Raw genomic sequence first — 21207 nt, 5'->3', positions numbered from 1 at the left:
CAACTTAAAGCAAGGTATGGGCTTGGTTTGTATCAGGAAAATGGGATAGTCCCTGGAATGGGATTGCTTCTCAAACCCATACAGAAATGAGAGAGTCACCAGTTAGGTGAAAGGGCCTGGATAGGGGCACATCTTCCCCCCCTCCCCTCCAGTGTTCCCTCTAAGATTTTCCATCCAAGAGCGGAGTGAGTTTTGTCTTCTGTGCTAGTTTGGATGTATGCCACCATGGCAGCCATTACACTCTGTCTCTGTCTCTTCCCCCTCCCCACTGTGAAGCTGCATTAGCTCCTGCCTCATCTTCTGCCCTGTTACACAGCTAGCACCCCTGTCGCCTCCTCCAGCCCCACTGTTCTCCCTGCCAGCCTCACAGCCCCAACTCCCAACTGCTTCCCAAATGTGCTTAAGCACCGGCAGCAGGTGCCTCTCAACCTGGCTTCTACCTCGGCGGCAGCCATCATGGCCCTGCCCCCACCCACTACACAGCCCCGGATGTGGAAGCAGCCACGCCACTCACCTTCTAGGTCCAGGAAGGTGAGTGCTGCTGCACGACTTTGCAAAGGAGGTGGGCGAGCTCAGAATCTTGTGTGTGCGGCCGCACAGGCACACACCTTGGAGGGAACACTACCCCCTCCCCTGGGCCTCCCACCTCACAGGTGCCCTTTAGGGAGGGCAGGAGTGGAGAGTGCAAGGGACAGACAAGTCTGGACTTGTCTCAGCTGGGGGGCATGCACCCCCTCCCTCAGCTGTGCCCACTGAGGCTGCGGCAGCCAAGGAGAGGCACTTCTCACCTGGCTCCAAGCTGCTGCGGTAATAGAAGGCTGGGGTAGTCCCCTCATCCACAGCCCCACCCCTGTGCAATGATTTAAATGCAGCATGCACATTGTTGTATTTTCCAAAAAACAAAATGTGATTGAGTTAAGAACCTAAGCAACGCTGGGTAAATCTTCTAGTAAGAGTTTACATGAGGAGAAGGAGTTCTGGGAACTGACCGGTTCCATGAGAACAGAAGTTTCTCAGTCGAAAACCAGATCACGGGAAAACAAAGTTCATGGGTCTAGAAGGATCCAATACCATTCTGCAATGAACTAGACTCCCACCAGTTCACCTGCTGCCTCTGATACAAAGAGCATGGGGCAGCAGCCAGCTCCCTGGGAGCAGGATCAGCAGGAGGGCGCTGGCTGCTACCTCGTGCTGCGGGTACATGTAACGGCTGAAATTTTCAGCCGTTACATGGTTGCCCAATAACCCACTTTTTAACATTCCTACTTCAAACCCCTTCCCCATATGCTTGTCAAGTAGGTACCACACAGACCAGAGCAGTGCCTGAGTTGTTCACATGAACCAGGATTTGGCAACACTTTTTGTAGCATTGGAAAGGGTAATACACACCATTAAGTGGCTGGAGTGGAATGAGCAGAAAGAGCAATTCTGAGTGACAAGAATCAGAAAAGCAGGGTGGTTTTTGTTCCACAATCACATTACAACTATAAGTTACCAAGTATATGCAGTCAAGCCTGTATTATAGATGACAGTTTCACGGTCTTTATACATTTTAGCAGCTAAATACACATTACTTTTACAATAGGCAAAAAGATACTAAAACAAATAACTAAGCCTTAGCCCGTAAGTCTGACAGTTTAACAGCCTGATCCTACACACACTTGATCCTACATTACCCTGGGAAGTTTCATTGGAGTATCTTGTTACTCTACACACCTTGTACAAGTGCCTACACAATTATGACTTCAGCACAAAGTGGGTGACAATGCTCTCATTTCAGTTGGCTAGTGTATATGACTATATAAGATTCAGTGATGAATCAGACCCAGAGAAAACTAATCTACACTAGCAAAGATGGGTATTTTTTTTTTAAGAGTTAAAAAATATTATTTGAAACACCACTTCAGCTGAGTCCACATCACTTTTCAAAGACCAGCTTTACACTTTTCCAGGATGTCAATCTCTGGTTATTCATCTTCCGGGGTTCAATTTAGCGAGTCTTGCAAGGACCTGCTAAAAATCAACTCCGGTATTCCACAGGTTCATGAGGAGTAAGGGAAAATTGACAGAAGAATTTCTCCCACCAACCCCTCGCAGTGGGGATGCTATTCTGCAGAAATTCATCTTAAGGTACAAGCCACTCCAGCTACGCCATTCACGTAGCTGGAGTTGTGCATCTTAAGTTGACTTTCCCACACGGTGTAGACCTGGCCAAATAGTATTAGTTAGCTGTGCTCTACAGGAAGGGGAGCATACTTGTTTTTTCCTCTTCTATCCTGTCTCTTAACTTAGCTAGAGGGGATGATTTAGAGGCCCAAGTCTCATACTTGAAATACCTACACTCCCAGTTCAGCAGAAGTGACTCAGCCACTCTGTGGTTCACAGGGCTGGATTAACTGAACTCTATTCAGACTAGGCATGTAAAAATGTGTTTAAAAGCAACCATGCAACTGCTAAAAATCTCAGCAGTTACACGCACTGCATGCTCTGTCGTATAACGCTTAAATAAGCGTTATACTGCAGAGCCCACAACAAAGCCTCTCCAGGAGCAGCAGCCCCTGCCAGCCCCCTTCCTGGGGAGCCACGGTCTAACCTATGGCTGAGAGGTGGGGGAAGAGCAGGAGGGCCTGTTATGGACTGGGGCTGCTCCAGCCCCTACAGGTTAACCTTTTACATCCCTAATGCAGACTCTCTCTCAAAGTGAGGGTCTGTCTGCCACCTATATTGGTTTGAGTACTGAGCCATTATGTTCCTAAAGTACATTCCCAGTTAAAACCAGATTCACACTTCATACGTCTAACTTCACATAAAAGAATGACACATGCACAAAAACAGGATATGCATTGAAAAGCGCTTGGGTTTTTCATGACAGAGTGGCTGTCCTAGTGTTCCTTGCAGAAACTCCAGGGAGTGTGGTGGAAACATTTAAGCAAGAGTGGTGGAAACATTTAAGCAATCTCCTGCGTGTAGGACTACAAGGCATTAGTCATGCTAAGTCACCAACTGTCTTCTGCACCCCAGCTCACCAATTCCCTTTCTAGGCTTTGTTCTATCTTAATTCATTTCCCCTCCATCTGGCTCTGTGCCTCTTGGTAAGTGCCACCTCCCTGTTCCTTCCTATAGGATACTAATCCCCTGCCTTCCTTCAGCATGAGGGGTCCACTCTTGGGATTTCTGCACCCTTGTGAATAGTCTTACACTAGCTCCTACCAGCTCTTCCTGCGCTTGGATCCTAATGATGGGGCACTGCCTGACGGACCGAAACAGGCCCCTATCAATTCTCCAGCTTCCCGGGTCTCCAAGTAGAGGAGTGGATTATCCCCCAATTTGGGAGCTTGCAGGGGGACCCTCCCATACAGCCGTGGTCTCAAAAAGTTTAAGAAACTCTGAACACCAAACAATTTTTTTTAATGCGGAACACCTATGAAAATTCTCAAAAAAAAAAAAGATTGTCATCAGACAAAAAAAGACAAACACAAAGAAGAGGTCGCGGCACACCTGAAAGTTGTTCACAGAACACCAGTGTTCCACGGAACATATTTTAAGAAACACTGCCATAGAGCACTTAGTGGAGCTATTGTAGGGTGACATAGGCTAGACTAACCAGGACTTTAACTACCCTTCTGGCTTATCCCATTTTTTACTGTCTTGTTACTCCTTTCCCTGGCTCCTCCCCCACACCACAACTTGTTTCAGCGTTTTCCCTTTGCTCTCCACCCTGTACTCCTTTGCCCTAAATACCTATGTCAGGAGTTGGCTCCTCTTCACTCAGAGTGGGGAGTCTATTTTTTACTCTCTGCAAATCAGTCCAGCTGCGTACCACAGGAAGCAGAGGGGTGGGAGGAAAGATTGGTGGCACCGCAGCAGGGTTCCCTGTCAACTGTGCGCTTGGGTAGCCCCACAGGAGGGACTCAAATGCTGCCCAGCTGATTAGCAGAGTACCCACACCTGGGCTTTTTGTTTCTACTGGTGGTGCCCATAAAACCCTTTCCATCCATGTGTGGAATGAAGAAGAGGGAACGCTGCACAGCACTAAGCCTTCACAAGCAGGGATCTCTGCTCTCTTGAGCTGCATGATTCGTTGGCTTCCCACCTGTTAGCCAGGCCCCATGCCTCCTCCATACAAGCATGTATACAGGCAGCAATAGCTCAGAACAGCAAGCCAGACCCACTCCTCTTCCTATCCTTACTCGCCCGGAGCAACTCTGGATCAGCAGCTTCCCCCCTCCCCTCCCCTCCCCACTGCATATCCCAGCACCCTTCTGATATTAGCCTGCATGCCCAGGCAACTCAGCCTCCCCAGCGATGCCTCGACACGAGCAGGATCAGCAGGGAGAAGATCTGCACCTCCAGGGTAGACACACCCTTTGCCATTGTCCTGTCCACCCACCTGAGACCTTCTCCTCTTTGCATCAGAGCTCCTCCTTCTCTAATGCTTTGGCCTCTTTCTTAGAGCTACCTACTGTTGAAACGGCCATTCACATTTCCCCATGGCTACCATTCCTGCCAAGTCAATGTAATTATTCCACTTGTTCCTGTCCTTCAGTCTCCACCCTGCAGGCACCCACCCCCATCTTTGACCATGTTGCATTGCCTAACAGGGCTTTCAAGGGCAAGTGGAAGGAGTTATCCCAATTAGAGTGTGTAGGAGCAAGTTCTTAGTGGTTTTAAATAGGTGCAGCTGGATGTCACATTATAAAGCCAACCTGCCCTGCATTTAACACCTCATTTACATAAACTAATTATGGGATACTTCCAGCCCACTCAATTAGCCTCATTAGCAATGAGGCCACAATTGACAGGTATTTCTCCCTCTCCCCTTCTTTTTCTGTTATAAATTCTGGGTTCCTGTTATTTCCACTCAGCACATCTGAAGAAGTGGGTTGTGCCTAGGAAAGCTCATACCATGTACATTTTTTTTAGTCTTTAAAGTGCTACCAGACTATTAGTTGTTTAAGTTTATCCTGTACAGACTAACTCGGCTACCCCCTGAAGCTTTTGTACATATATTTGTTAGTCTCTAAGCTACCACAGGACAACTTCTTTTTAAATAGGTGAAGTACTTGTGACAAACTGTTTTACCCATTTACATAGCAGGACAGTTGGCTTTGTTTATAATCATTAATGTTTACAAGAAAAAAAGAAACCTAACCTACACAGTATCCCACTAAACCCAAAGCAAACAAAACTAACCACATGATCTTGTAGTAACCTTTGTCTGTTTCCCCCAAAATCCACACCCTTTTGTGATCACTTGCCATGTGATAGAACTTCTGATTAAATTCTGGGTTAGGTCAGGGACATTAGAACAATTAATTGACAAAGTACTGTGCAAGTCACAGGATTTTGTATAAAAACTACCTTCTGTATAAAAAAAATAAGTCACAGATTGCTTCATCTAGGGTTATGCCACTTAGTTATAGTTAAAGAGACTCCAAACACTGTAAAATGCTACACTAAGCAGTTTTGATAGGATGATGCCTATGAAAGAGTGCCTGGCTAAGCCGATAATGTACAATGAAAATGCCCAATACGAACTTTCTGAAAAGTACTGCAGGACCCACAGAATGAGAACAAAAAGCTCATTTACAAAGAGTGTAAAACAATTCGCAGCCACTGCTTCAATACTGCCAATAAGTCAATATATCGGGATTTTATTGCATACCCAACTTAAAGGCTAAGAGGCCAGTCTAAACAGATCAACTACAAATTAAAAAAAAGGCTCAGGGAGTATTTGGGTAAAAAGGATGGAGGAAAAACAGAAAAGACTTATTCTTTATACTTCCATCTAATGCTAACCATCAGCAGCTCATTTTGCAGCCATGTCAGGGTATTACAATGAACTGGAATAGTCACAGGAGTATATAGGATCTACATATGGAGCACAGACCACTACAGTAGGGAGCCAATTATTGCTGTTGTGATGTGCAAGTCCCTGGTGGAAAGCAAGCCAGTTTCTCAACACTAAGGTGCCTAAGGCACTGACAGTCTTGTTATCTGCTTGTATCCAGCTCCTCTACAGATCTTTCTCCAGATCAAATGCTAGCAGTAAGTGTGGAATCAAACAATGATTTTTCAAGCCCTGAATCAAACTCACCTAAGAATGAGCTCAGGAAGGAAAAAAAAAAAACAAACAAAACCTACACAGAAGAGACTAGAGAGAAGTCAGTGCTCCCAGGAGGTAAAGCAGTTCAGGGATTTGAGGCACAGCAAACAAAAGTCATCACATGACACACTTCTACTGGGCATCCCGCACCATCTGGGAGTCACCATGTTTTAGGCCTGATGATGGGTAAACCCAGCCCAACAGCAAACTGAGTCAAAGATGGGATGCGCTAAAAATACAGTGGAATAACTAGAGACGGCGCTTAATTTGTAACGAAATTACAAAGGCTCAAGCTACATCGATAGATCAACTTTCCTAACACACACAGCAAGCCCAGAAGTGGTGGGACCATGAACCGCCAAGCCTAGGAGGTGGCCAAAGCTCAGCCCCGGAAAAAATGAAGCCCGGAGTTGGATAGCAGCCTTTCAAACAGGGCACACCCATGAGCGGCTGGCACTCGAGTGGCTGTAACTTTCCTTCCCAAAGCTGGACAAGAAACGAAACGTGCCCACCCCTCTTGCGCAGCTCAAGCCCGGAATCCCAGGGCCAGCTGGGCTGTTTCCCCCAACACTCCCCGGCGTGTGCCAGACGCAGGCTCAGTTACCGGAGGCCGAGCCCCGCGCAATGACCAGCGGGCAGACCGCAGGACGCGCAGAGAGAGCAGAGAAAAGCGCCTGTTCCTACCAGCTCCTGGGCCTGAAGAGAGCGGAAATCCTGCTCTGCAGCTGGGACACGCCTGCCCCGGCTGCCAGTCCCCTCCTCCCGCCGGCGAGCGCGGCCCGTCACTGGCAGGGCGCAGTCAAGTGCTCCGCGGAGCCGCTCCCCGGCAGGGCACAGCGAGTCCTGGCGGCAGCGCGCCCCTGACTCCTATTAGCCAGCGGGCCCGTTCCAAGGCGGCGCGCACTGGGCTGGCTGACGCACGGGGATTTGCACCATGACACACTCTTAAAGGCACAGGCGCTTCAGGGGGTAGCCGAGTTAGTCTGTTACCAAAAAAAAAAAAAAAAAGGCAGCTCTGGTAGCACTTTATAGACTAACGAAACATGCAGATGGGATCCTGAGCTCTGGGCGTGTCTGCCCCCTCCGGCCCCTGTGGGTCTCCTGGTCCTTTCTGAGCATCTCCTTCCAGCTCCTGGAACCCAGAGGCAAAGCTCACTCGAAGTTTCAATCCCCCTGGCTCCCTCCCTCATCCTTCAAGGGCAGCCACTTGCAGTTTCCAGTAAAGGAGCTGGATCTCTCGCCCTCCCTGATTGGACGGGGAGCAGTTAGGGCTGCACAGACCTGTGGCCTTTTAATCACCACCTGAGCCCTGGGGCAGGAGGTTCCCGAGGGCTCTGAGGACTGGCTAGGAGGAGGGGGCACAGTCCAGGCAGCTGACAAAAAGAACTGGGAAACTAGAATCATAGACTCCTTGGCTACGTCTAGACGGGCATGATTTTCCGGAAATGCTTTTAACGGAAAAGTTTTCCGTTAGAAGCATTTTCAGAACAGAGCGTCTAGATTGGCATGGACGCTTTTCCGCAAAAGCACTTTTTGCGGAAAAGCGTCCGTGGCCAATCTAGATGCGCTTTTGCGCAAAAAAGCCCCAATCGCCAATTTCGCGATCGGGGCTTTTTTGTGGAAAACAAATCTCAGCTGTCTACACTGGCCCTTTTGCGCAAAAGTTTTGCGCAAAAGGGACTTTTGCCCAAATGGAAGCAGCATAGTATTTCCACAAAAAACACTGATTTCTTACAGTAAGAAGTCAGTGCTTTTGCAGAAATTCAAGTGGCCAGTGTAGACAGCTGGCAAGTTTTTCCGGAAAAGCGGCTGATTTTCTGGAAAAACTGGCCAGTCTAGACACAGCACTTGGGATGGAAGAGACCTCTGGAAGTCATCGAGTCCAACCCCCCTGCCCAAACCAGGACCAATCCCACCTAAATCATCCCAGCCAGGGCTTTGTCAAGCCAAGACTTAAAAACCTTTAGAGATGGAGACTCCACCTCCTCCCTAGGTAACCCATTCCAGTGCTTCACCACCCTCTTAATTAAATAGTTTTTCCCAATATCCAACCTAGACCTTCCCCATTACAACCTGAGACCATTGCTCCTTGAAACCAGGCCCAGCACAGCTGTCCCAGAGAGTCTGTCTGCCCCCGGCACTCTGATCTGCATTATGCCAACCCCAGCAACCCAGTCTGCCTGACATGAGCACCCGGCTATGCTTCACTGTCTCTCCAAGGCTACCCGACAACCAGTGTGTTGCCTACAATTGCAAGTTATCACTTCTAAAAAAGCAGCTTTATTCTTTAGGTTAAAAAAGTATTACGGGCAAAACATAAAGACAATAAAGAGATTTAAACCCCCACTAAACATACCGGTCCAACATCCCCTTCAACCCTTCAGCAAGGGCCTCACATCAGTTCAAGCTTACCCTTATATACCAAAAGCCCTTTCTTTGTTTCCTAGTCTTTGGAAAACACTGATGGAGCCAATATGTGCAGGCCGCCCCATGAGGTGTGGTGCTTCTGAGTTGTTTACAATCCCACACTATTTAATTTCTGTAGGAAATGTGGTAAGCCTCCCCCCCAGGAGTCAAACACAATGGCATGCAACCCATTTATAAATTGAAAATACTGCCCAGGGGTTGCAATATCTGTCACAGCCTTAATTATAGCCTTTGCTTTGTCTTCCCTGTTATCACTTACAATGTTAGGTCTAAACATAGGCTCTGACTCTGCAATGAGCAGGCAGCCCCCTGCACTGTCTGCACCCATTCTATGTTATATGCAGTGCACAGTACAAGATTGGGGGGTCTCAGAGTGTAAGTTCTTCGGAGTGGGGACTGTCTCTCCTCCAGTCTTAAAGAGCTTTGGAACTCTATATTAACAAGAATAATCAACCTGCTATCGCTCTCCCTCTCTCTACATTTTATTAATGAGCTATAAAGTAACTCAGTCCAAAATAAACACTGTTCCCATCTTCCCCAGCGATCAGCTGCCCAAAGCAGGGGGCTGGAGCAGTAGGATGGTGATGGGAACAGAGCTGACAAAGTGAGGATGGGGAACAATAAAAGAAGAAGGTGTAAAGGAGTCGCCTATTTGGTGTCCGGGAAGTAGGCAGGCGCCAGCCCGCTCACATCTAAAGGACCTCCCCCCAGCCTATGGGGAGGGTCCACAGAGCCCAGAAAAACCAAGTAATTACTTGGGACAAATAAAGAGAAAACAGGGATGGGTGTGAGGGTCAAAGGGCTAAAAAGAGGGAACTGGACGGGAACACTGAGCAGAGAACCCCGGACAGCACCCACTGCCCCTCGAAGGTCTCGAGAGAGCCAGCGGATGCTGCCCAGTGGAAGTCTGCCCGGATACGTAAGCAGATGCAGGAACGGAAATAGGCCTCACGATTGCAGGCCCCTCCCCGGCCAACCTCTGCTCCCTGGTTTTGTAAATTGCCAGTCTGGCCATAGCCAGGAGGAGGTTGACCAGGAGATCCCACGACTTTGTTGGGCCATGGATGGGATGTGTGTAAATTAACAGGTGAGGGGAGAAGTGCAGCCAGAACCTCAACACGAGGTTCTGGAGGAGTCGAAAGAGGGGCTGTAGCCTGGCATACTCGAGGTAGATGTGCGCCAGGGTCTCACTTATGCTACAGACGGGGCAAGTGTTGGGAACAGGGGTGAACTGCGCCAAGTACACGCCCATGCTCACAGCTCCGTGCAGGATTCTCCAGCTGATGTCCCCGGTGGACTGTGGAAACAAGGTCAAATAGAGACTGGCCCACCGGGGCTCCCCACCCTCTATTGGTGGTAGAAGGTCCCACCACTTGGTGTCTGGGCAGGACACGAGGGTGGGGAAGTGCAGCATGTGATGCACGAGCGTGTACAGGTGACTCTTTGGCGCAGTTCGGAAGGGGACCGGCTGCAATACGTGCAGCCGGCTCGGGTGACATGGGGGAGGTACGCGGGACTGGGGGCTGAGATCAGGCCGAGATCAGGAGGTCCCGGGTTAAAGGAGTGGCCGATAGGTAGATCAACTGAGGGACAACACAATTTCCCTTGCTAAATGTAATATCTGTCTGGAGAGGCTAGAAAGAAAAAAAGCATTTGTCTCCCAAATTGAAATGACTTCTATTTAAGCTCTGGTGCAAAGGACAAAAGGGCACATTTTGTTGAGTGTGTGGTTGGGAGACTGTGGGTGGAGATGGGGAGAGAGAGTCCTAATGAAGCATGAGCCACTGGTGCAAAACCTGGCCCAGATCCTGGGAGTTAAAGGCATAAGTACCTTTAAGGATTTGGAATGGCATTATTAGGTCTTTTCACCTTGAAGAAAAATAAATCGCCCTTCCCTACCTAGCTTCAGTATCCAAATGCTACCAAGGAGAAAAATGGAGTGTTTTCCTGTGGGAGGAAGCATGGAAGCTAGGAGAGAAATCTGTTGAGGGAGGACACAGAATTACTGGGGAACTAAGGCAGCAGTGTGAAGGAAAATCCTTTATGGAGAAAAGGTGTGTGATATTTTGGGTTGGATGGGACCTCTGTCAGCCCTAGCTACCATTGCGGAGAATGTGTTTGAATTGGTTAAAAATATTAATTTTCATAGGCTTAGAAATGTCCAGCTCTCAGGAAGTCAATAAGGTCTCATGTCTCCATGTGCGTGTCTATCTCCATCTCTTTTCTAAACCTCACCAGGCAACAGCTTTTCTCCCAGAGCCTGTACTCTAATCTCTCGCTCCTTCTGCTAGTGAAATGCCATAAAAGAGGTTCAGCTTAATTAAACTGTATGTCCTAAGGCTGAGAAATCTCTGCTCTCAGCCATTGCACATGTAAAAGGAGCTCTGAGAGTCAAAAGCTTCGGGATAGGCTAGTGAAAAGTTGCCGTGTTTGCTGTCATGGTGATTATTTTGGAAGCAGGTGCGGCCATTGCTGGGCTTTCCCAGAGGCTAAATACCAACCCAAAACATAGACAGGAGAAAGTGGAAGGCTTCCCCATCTTATTATTACATGTACTACATTCATGTGAGTCACTGGATTATATGCATCACCTCTCGAAACTGCTTCCTCACTCAGTTGCTAGCCACTCCCTTTCTTTGTCCTTATGTTTGTATCTAAACACTTAAATCCCTTGGGAAAGCCTTCCCTCCCAACTTTCCAGAGATGGAGCATGGAAAAGCCCATGGTTTTAAACTGCAGCTATAAATATTTTATTAGACTAAACCCAATGAATAGGAAGTGAATCCCACCTCCAGTTTTTTATTTTTAAAATGTAAGATTCCCTCTTCTTAATTCAAATGATGACTCTCTGATTAATTAAACCAGCCATTCCCCCACAGATTAGCCTCTGCAGCTCCCACCGCCCCAATACTTGTCTGGCTGTTCACTGATCTCTGAAAAAGGAATCTGTGGGAGACAGCAGATAGCTACTTCCTGCCTTGGTTTCTATGGAACCACTGATTGTTTGGAAACAGATTTTGCTGTTCTACACATAATGCCTGCTAGAAAGAGAGACACATTTTTGATCATTTTCTGCCCTCCTGTGTATTTTATTGGTGATTCACCTTTTTTCCATTGTATCTGGATTCTTTTAGGCTCGAGAAAGTCCATCAGAAAAATATTACCTGTATTTCTTATGCAATCCCTTTACTGGTTGGCTAATAGTTGCCAACCAATCAGGTTATACTGATCTGCATAATTACTGTATTTTCTCTGAATTAATAACTATACTGCAAATATGTTTCCTATAAATCCCACCATTCTAATTTGTTACTGCCCTCAGACCTTCCTTATCTATATTCCCCAAAAAAACATGAGCACCCCCTATTTCTCAATCCTATCCTTCTTCTCCCCTGACCTCCTAGTATCTCCCTGTAATAATGTGGGGAGCCTACATATATCTCATGAATTGTTTGATAGTAGGGACTCTAGATCTGGGTCAAACTGCAAACTTCATTTTGAATGTGTGGCACTTCACTTCTCTGATGTCTCTTCCATCCCCAAGTCTACGTCTAGACTGCAAGCCTCTTTCGAAACAGGCTTTTTCGAAAGATACTTTCGAAAAAGCCTCTTTCGAAAAAGAGCGTCTAGACTGAAAGCAGTACTTTCAAAAAATCAAGCCGGTTTTTCGAAAGAGAACACCCAGGCAGTCTGGATGCTCTCTTTCGAAAAAGCTCTGTTTGCTTTCAAGAACGCCTTTTTTCGAAAGAGCACTTACCTGCAGACCAGGGGGACGGGGAGCAAAGCAGAGCAAAGCCCCGGAGCACGCGGGCGGCGGACAGCCCAGACGCGTCTGGGCTGCCCGCTGCCCGCGTGTTCCGCCGCTTTGCTTCCTCTCCCTGGTCTGCTGGAGACCAGGGAGAGGGCCCCGTTCGTAAGTGCGGATCCGACATAAGTCGGATCCGCGTAACTCGGGGACTCCCTGTAACTTCCTCCTAAGAACTGAGGAAGAGGAGCTGGACTGAAGGGCATACAGGATGGAGAGGCAATAACATGGCTAAAACATGGCAGGATAACAATATAATTATAACAATCTATGAGCTTGGTGATAACAGGACTTGGCTACGTCTAGACTGGCATGATTTTCCGCAAATGCTTTTAACGGAAAAGATTTTCTGTTAAAAGCATTTGCGGAAAAGAGCGTCTAGATTGGCACGGACGCTTTTCCGCAAAAGCACTTTTTGAGGAACAGCGTCCGTGCCAATCTAGACGTGGTTTTGCGCAAGAAAGCCCCGATCGTCATTTTCGCAATTGGGGCTTTTTTGCACAAAACAATACCGCATTGTCTACACTGGCCCGCTTGCACAAAAGCAGTTGCACAAGAGGGCTTTTGCCCGAATGGGAGCAGCACAGTATTTCCGCAAGAACACTGACAATCTTGCATGAGATACTCAGTGTTCTTGCGCAAATTCAAGCGGCCAGTGTAGACAGCTGACAGAGTTTTTCTGCAAAAGCAGCTGCTTTTGCGGAAAAACTTGCCAGTCTAGACACAGCCCTTGTATCCTAGACCAGAGTTTCTCAACCTTTTTTTTATAAAGTACCCCTTTAAAAAAAAATTATAAGTACTCCCAGTACCTAACAATTTCCAGACACACAAAATTTTTTCTACCATTGCAACACATTTGTTTAAACAACTTAATCGTAGCCAGGTGGGCGATGAAATTATTGAGTGTAAAAAGTACAAAAATAATAAAATGCTGTAAAACTTAAAATAAAGATTCAGTTTTCTCCAAATTTCACTTGTGTTGATGGACCTCCCAGACTTCTCTTGAGTACCCCTAAGGATACTCGCACCACTGGTTGAGAAACACTGTCCTAGACAAACAAACTCCTCAGCCTTTGTCCTTAAGATTTATTTAGCTCTTAAATAAACAGCTTACCTCTGCCTGCATTCCTAACAAGTCCGCCTGTGAAAGAGGACGTGGACAGTCTATTCTATGCTTTACAATGCCACAGCAATCATCAATACCTCCACCTCAGATCATGGAAACCTGCCATAACCAGAAAGCTTAAAGGACTTTTGCAATAGTGGGTAGCCATGCCTCAGTAGGCAACAGTGTTCAAGCCAATGTATAGAGGTCTCCTGGAAAACTCAGTCTGGGGTGACTGGAGATTTTACCAATGCAGCTGATGACATTTGCTGCCGACATCCAAAGGGAAGAGGTGTCCTTTTTCTGTGTCTATGTATTGGAGAGATGTTTCAGCCTCCATTTTTTCAACAAGGAGAATCTTAATCAGGAATAAGATATTCTCAGGAAAGGGCTGGCAAAGCATACTCCTATACCCGTCATCCCTGTCAAATGGCCTGATCTAAATCCCACTGAAGTTCATGCTGTGATGCAACCAGAAGAGACAAGTGGCTTAAACCTCCAGCTGAGGTTACCCTTTGCGGAGAAGAGCCCTGATGGTTTAACCATGGCATGGCTGGCTCTGTGCCCCCTGCTGCTTCCCAGCCCAGTGTAGTAAGGGCAGGGACAAGAGTGGAGGAGCTGGCTGAAGTGTGCCATCTCTAGTAGGACTTGTCCAGCAAAATGGTCCCTGAAGGACAATTATGATCAGTAAAAGTGCAGTATGGAAAGACTGCAAACAGCTTCCTAAAATCCAGTCCCTGGCATGGGCGCTGTGCAGAAGTCAGTTGCATTTTTTTGTAATTTCAACAGATTTTTATTTGTAAGCATTTTTTTCAATTGTTATCTATTTGAATGTCTACAGGTATGGGAAATGAGGGAGGAAGAGTTTTAGGGTTTAGAAAAGGGCAGCAAAAAGGATTAGGGGTTTGGAGTGGCTGCCATATGAAGAGAGATTAAAAAGACTGGGACTCTTCATTTTGGAAAAGAAGGAGACTAAGGATGGGGGATATGATAGAGGTCTATAAAATCATGACAGGTATGGAGAAAGTGAATAAGGAAATATTATTTACCTGTTCCCATAACATAAGAACTAGAGGTCACCAAATGAAATTAATAGGTAGCAGGTTTAAAACAAACAAAAGGAAGTTTTTCTTCACACAGTGCACAGTCAACCTGTGGAACTCCTTGCCAGAGGATGTTGTGAAGACTAGGACTTTAACAGCGTTCAAAAAAGAACTTGATAAATTCATGAAGATGAGATCCATCAATACTTACTAGCCAGGATGGGTAGGAATGATGTCCCTAGCTGGTGTTTGTCAGAGGCTGGAAATGGGTGACAGGAGAGGGATCACTTGGTGATTACCTGTTCTGTTAACTCCCTCTGGGGCATCTGGCATTGGCCACTGTTGGAAGACAGGATACTGGGCTAGATGGACCTTTGGTCTGAGCCGTATGGCCATTGGTATCTAGGGCATCTCTGACAGTGAGCTCCTAGTGCTGTCAAAGGGCCTGTGATTCTGGCGTGTGAGAGGCTGCAGTCCTTGCCCAGTGAGCAGTGACCCCCAGCCAGGGAGGAGGACAAGACTCTGGCCATGGGGGAAGTCCCCTTACTGCTGAATGACTCTTGCCAGCGATAGCCCCTGCACTCCTGGCCAGTGAGGGTGTCTACACTGCAACACTATTTTGAAATAACTAGCACTATTCCGAAATAACGAAGTCCACATCTACACAGAAGGCAGTTATTTTGAAATAGTGTCAAAATACTGTTGAGCTGGAGGACTTCTTACTCTGACTTCTGTAACCCCCATTGTACGAGGAGTAAGGGAAGTTGGAGGAAGAGTGCGCTGTTTTGAAATAAGTGCTGTGTAGACGCTCCCTGTTTCAAAATTAGCTACAGCCGCTCTACAAGTTACGAACGAGTTACGGACCAAAACTTGGACCGTAACTCGAACTGTTCGTAACTCGGATCCCATAGAGTTACATGGCGACCGCGCTGTTCGTAAGCACGGATCACCGTTCGTAACTCGGATCCGCATTTACGACCGCTTTGGTCGTAAGTAGAGGTGGCCATAAGTCGGGGAGCAGCTGTATTTCAAAATAAGATACACAATTGATGTAGCTCAATTTGCGTAGCTTATTTTGAGTTAAGCTCTGGAGTGTAGACGCACCCTGAGTGAACATTGCTGTGACAACAGGACAGGCTGCAGAGGGCTGGTGTAGGGATCCCTGGGGAGTTGGGGAAGCTGTGCTTTCTGATTGTTATCCCTTGATGTTCGTTGATTTCAGTGTCAAGTGAAACTGACACTGACTCATAATTTTAACTGTTTCCTGCCAAGCCTATCCACCACTTGTAATGAGTCATGTTGCTAAATCCTCATGAAACACTTTGATGCTATAAGGATGGGCTAGCTGGCTCTAGAAACTTCTAGAAACGGCCAGAAAACATGTATCTCAGAACTGACAGACAGGCGCTCATCTGAGAGGTGTAAAGGCACTGCAGTCTGCAATCCCTCACTCATTATCTTCCAAGGCATTCATTTCTGTTACACAAATGCTTGTTAACCCAATCAGATAGCTGGAGGGACACAGCCAGCCTGAGGTGAATGAGAGGTGTGCTGAAGCAAACCCCTTTCTCTGCCACCCACACTAAAATAAATTCTGTCAAGGAAATTAAAGTTGGATGGCTGTGATGTACCCCCATGCAAAGCATGGCTAGGGTAGATGGCAAACTATATAACCACCACAGAACAAAACAAGCTGCTTATCAGACTCTGAACATATTCCGTGTGATTCTAGGGACTAGAACAAATGGCTAGTGTCTGGCAGGACTGACACCCACTGCCCAAACCAACTTCTTAAATTAACCTCAACTTCCCTTTCTGCCCAATGGGCCCAGTCCTCTGCCTCCTTTCTACTACCCAGCCTCTCTGCTATTTTCCTTAGCTCCCTCCAGCCTCCCACGCCCCTATACAATCCAAAAAGTTGCTGTCCTCATGTGTGGCTCCTTTGACCCCCACCCTCCCAATCCCAGCTTCCCTGGAAGCCCCACTGCTCACCAATACACCCACATTACGCAGAGAGCGTCTGACAACTGAGGCACCATTTGCCTTCAAGCCCCTTGCTGCCCCCCAATCCTCTTGGTTCAGTCTCCTCCCTTACCTTTTGAGAGTTTTTGAAGGCCGAGGGACTGTCAGCCCTTTCCTACCTCCTCTTCCCTTTGTCTTCTGGAGCTGGCTGGCTCACATTTTAATACAAGAGGGGAACCAGCAAAGGGAGCCTCTTTGGGGAGAACACACTGCCCTCTCCTCGAGCCAAAAGGGGCCCAAAACTGGGGTGGACTGTAGCTCACACTTTATTAAGGAGGATCTGGGAAAACCTACCCACAGTGAGCATTCCTCATGCTCAGAGGAAATAACTGGTAAAAATTGGCAGAGACTTCAGGTACAGTGACGCATCTGCCTGCCTGCTGGGGATGGGCAAGGAACACTCATCCTACAAGGGAGGGAGGGGAGGCAAGGTACATTTACACTTCTTGAGCCTCCCAGGCCAAGAAGAGAGCACACTAGCACACTAAATATAGTTATGTGAGACTGGCAGAGTGTGGGGCTTGGAGCCAGAAGGTGGGCAGGATTGAGTTAACAATAGTTGTTAACAGTAATTATGTGTCTAAATCCATTCCTTGTCATTAGAGTCCTGCTTTACCTCTTTTTCTGATCCAGAAACACGTTACCCTCCGCAGGCAAAAAGAAGGCACAAATCTGGTTCCCATGCAGTACTCGGAGCCTGTCTCAAGCACTGAATGACTAGTACAGGAATCTGTCTTATGTTGACAGTCATCATCACATGACCACTTCCTCCTCCTCTGTTTGCATTAGCCTTTTCCTGCTCCAAATCCACTTGCTGCTGGAAGACACGTGGCTACAGCAGTGGGACTAGTGGGTGGGGAAAATCCAAAAACCCTGGGTTGGGGAATGCTGGGATCTCAGCTTTCAGGGACAGACGAAAGAGGAACAACAATGTTTCCCAGGGAATTGAAATTAGAGAGGAGGTGTTTGAATTACCAGGGGAGTTGGAAAATGACTACATTGACAACCACTGTGTCATTCGCTGACCACTGGGGTGGGGGAAGTGTCCCTGGAATCGGGAACTGGAGATTTGGAAGTCACCAAGGTAGCAAAGGGGAAGACAACAAACATACACTACCGCAATGTGGCTGCAAATGGGGAGAGGCCAAATTTATGCCCACCTGAGTAGGGTTGCCAGGTGTCTGGTTTTGAACCAGATAGTCCAGTATTTGAGTTTTCTGTTCGGGAAACAAATTGAGAAAATAGAAATGTCTGGTATTTTCTAAATAAGATGTAATGTAGATTGTGATGTAATGTCAAGTGTATCCGGTATTTTTGTTGAAACCGTCTGGCAACCCTACACCCGAGGCACAATCCAGTTCCTGGTGCTGTCCCATGTCATGGACTGATTGATAGTGCAGTGTAGCTACTTCAACATTTCCAGGAAGAAAACTGGTTTAACTTGATATTAAAAGTTGTAACCAAAAGTACCAAACAAATACCAAAACTATTACAGTGAGCAACACGGATCCTGTGTGGAAATGGTGATAAGGACTCGTATGGAGCATGTCAGGATCACTGGTCCTTCCCTTCCCCTTTGGGCTGTCCCTCAGCTCTGGAATTCCCTGGTAGGGGAAACCCTTGATAACACAGTCATGTCCTGCTAGCTGACTGGGGCTTCAAAGCGGTGTGGCTTGGGGATCTCTGCCTGCTAGCAGAATTGGAGGTTATTCGCTATGTCAAGGTATTAAATCAAGGAGTGATAAGCACTGCTTTCTTATGGCTCATTCATCAGTGTTGTCCGAGGGAATCTAGCCCAACAGTTCATACATTCCCTAGCAAAAATCGACATGCCGAATTTTACTATAGACACTGAAATAACACTTTCAACTCTGCCCTTGTCCATGTAATTAGGCAACCCAATTGCTTAATCTGAGGCTAACAATGGCATAGAGCATGACAAATAAGTGAGAGAATAGCTAATAATAATTCAAATCTCATTTTGTTCCATTGCAGAAAAGGCAATCTGGGAAGATGTGGCTTAGTTTCAGAATAGCATTAAATTATATGGGTAATAAGCATGGAAATAACAACGTAATTGTAATATTCATGCTTTAGTTAGAAAAGGGGTGTGCAACACATCTTGAAGGGCATTGATGTTATAATTTAATCAAAGACCCTCATGACTACTGTAGCTATGTTAGCCAATGAAAACAAAACCACTTGCAATGGGCTTAAGAATATAGGTTTATATGCAGAAGAATTTTCCATTTCAGCTATGGGATAAATTGCCAAGGGAGGCTGAGGAATTGCTCATACTGGAGCTGATTAAAGTTACTGAAAATTTTATCAGGGATGTGTCTGAGATAAGGAACTCAATCATGTCACAGGACTGGGGAATGGATTCATTGATCCAGCAGAGAAGACCTTTCTAAGCTACTTAAACTAGCTATTTAATCTATCAGTGATGTTTCTAGGGCTTTTAAATATTTTTTTCCACTTAATGTTTCAAATGGCATGAAACTCTGAAGGCGCTTATAGAAAAGTGCTTTGGCATCCTGCAGAGGGCATTGCAGGCTCAGTTTGCTTTAGTCCTGTGACTGATCTCTGCATTATGCTTTCATTCCCCAACTTCCTCCCCCCCCCCCCCCACGGCTTATGTGTTTCAGTATCATTCAAGAAATCTGCTAGATTTTGGGGTTAACATGTTTTAATCACTGAAACTGCCTCAGGATAACCTTTCAAGAAGAATAAAAGCAGTTGACCCCCTAAGAACAAGTTCACTAGAGAAATGTTCTGCATGCGTTTTGTATAGCTGATGATGAAAGAGGGGGAACAAAATGGATTTTTTTCCTCATTAAATGCCTACTGCATGCAAATATTAATGTACATTAATAGCTTTATATCTGACATTGGAAAAGATTCAGAAAAGGGCAACAAAAATGATTAAGGGTTTGGAATGGGTCCCATATGAAGAGAGATTAAAAAGACTTGGACTTTTCAGCTTAGAAAAGAGGAGCCTGAGGGGGGAAATGATAGACGTCTATAAAATCATGACTGGTGTGGAAGTGAATAAGGAAAAGTTATTTACTTATTCACACAATATAAGAACTGGGGGGGGGGGGGGGGGTTACCAAATGAAATTAATACACAGCAGGTTTAAAACAAACAAAAGGAAGTTTTTCTTCACTCAGCACACTGTCAACCTGTGGAACCCCTTGCCAGAAGATGTTGTGAAGACCAGGACTTTACCAGGATTCAAACGAGAGCTTGATAAATTCATGGAGGTTAAGCCCATCAATGGCTATTAGCCAGAATGGGTAGGAATGGTGTCTCTAGCCTCTGTTTGTCTGGAAATGGATGAGAGGAGAGGGCTCACATGATGATTGCCTGTTGTGTTCCCTCCCTCTGGGGGCATCTGGTATTGGCCACTGTCGGCAGACAGGATACTGGGATAGATGGACCTTTGGTCTGATCCAGTATGGTCATTCTTATCGTTAATTCATATGTTTATGGAATAAAAAATGAAGATAAGATCATTGCAAAATCACAGGCTAGGGAAAAATCACACACTTTGTATACTTTTCCAGCTCTGCTTTGCAATTCTTCTTAGTCAACATTCTCTGTTCATAGAACGTATTGTAGCAAATCCATGGCTACCTAACATTTAGTGGATGTTAAACACCTCTTAATCATTTTGCTCAGTGCTCTCTTTCAAGTGAAATTTCTGATAGTGTTCCATTTGAAATGTTCCTTTCTCAGTATCATAGGACACCTCCCATTAAAGTCACTGTCCTGAGTGGCAAAGATAATGTACTAGTGCTTTCAGGGATTTCCATGGAGATCTGAAATTGTTCATATACTAAATTAAATGTGATGAAAAAAAATGGAGTGTTTTGAATTGTTATGCGTGTGTAGGTGTTTGTAGCTCTTCTCCAGATTGTAGCTTGTAAACAATACAATTTCAATGCAGTGAAGTGCAAAAGTGAAGGAGCTAACAAGAACCTGCAGGAAGTTACAACTCATGCTTCATATGGTGTGTGCAAAATATCTGCACATGACACTGATGCAAACAAACAGAAGATAGATGCCAGTGCCTACTCTTTTTGAAAGTGAGTTGTGGCTCTAGTGTTGTCTTTGATTAAATAGATTAAAGAACATAGTGCAATAATTCACACTCTACTGCTGATTTTTGTAACTCCAGGGACCATTTTGGCAATCTCGTGAAAGTGCAATGTGTTCCCACTTGGCAGATTCAGGGCACTTATACACTACATGAAAGATCAACGCTGCCACAGTTGATCTTCTGGTGATCGATTTAGTTTGATCTGGAATCAAACTCAGAGAACACACCTGTTGGTGCCAGTACTCCTGATCCTCACAAAGAGTAAGGGAAGCAGATGGGAGCAAACACTGAGGAGACGGCACAGAAACACGATTTGAGATATGTCGACACCAGCTACGTAATTTGCATAGCTGGAGTTGCATATCTTACTTTGACCTTCCACTGTAGTGTAGACCAGACCTCAGAGTGCATGTCCTGAACTAGGGCCCTCATTCACCAGCCCAACCAGCTCTGGGGGATATTACATAGACACTGCATTTAGCCCTGGGGTGGAAGGGAAGAGGCTTTTGTCACCTTCAAAGTACTTTCTTCACAATTCAAGGAGTGGCAGTGAGCATCATAGGAAAAACAACAAGGACTCATTGTTTTTGCTGG

The 21207-nt window shown here is 46.2% G+C and overlaps 1 protein-coding gene across 3 annotated transcripts in view; it reads right to left on the bottom strand.

Moving 5' to 3' along the window:
• Positions 1-17206, bottom strand: part of RNH1 (ribonuclease/angiogenin inhibitor 1) — a 36924-nt gene extending 19718 nt beyond the window's left edge. Inside the window, exon 1 of one of the 3 annotated variants that reach the window (XM_006124857.4) lies at positions 17125-17206. In XM_006124857.4, coding sequence (XP_006124919.2) covers positions 17125-17191 — 67 coding nt within the window. In that variant the 5' untranslated portion in view covers positions 17192-17206. Of the gene's footprint in view, positions 1-6710; positions 6940-17124 lie in introns of those variants that run through there. The other 2 variants (XM_006124858.4, XM_006124859.4) reach the window with 2 other exon arrangements.
• Between the last annotated feature and the right edge of the window lie 4001 nt (positions 17207-21207).

The sequence above is a fragment of the Pelodiscus sinensis genome, chromosome 4 (genome assembly GCF_049634645.1).
Source record: "Pelodiscus sinensis isolate JC-2024 chromosome 4, ASM4963464v1, whole genome shotgun sequence".
Classification (NCBI taxonomy): Eukaryota; Metazoa; Chordata; order Testudines; family Trionychidae; genus Pelodiscus; species Pelodiscus sinensis.
The sequence above is the reverse complement of the archived record's forward strand: the minus strand, read 5'-3'. Positions and strand labels throughout refer to the sequence as shown.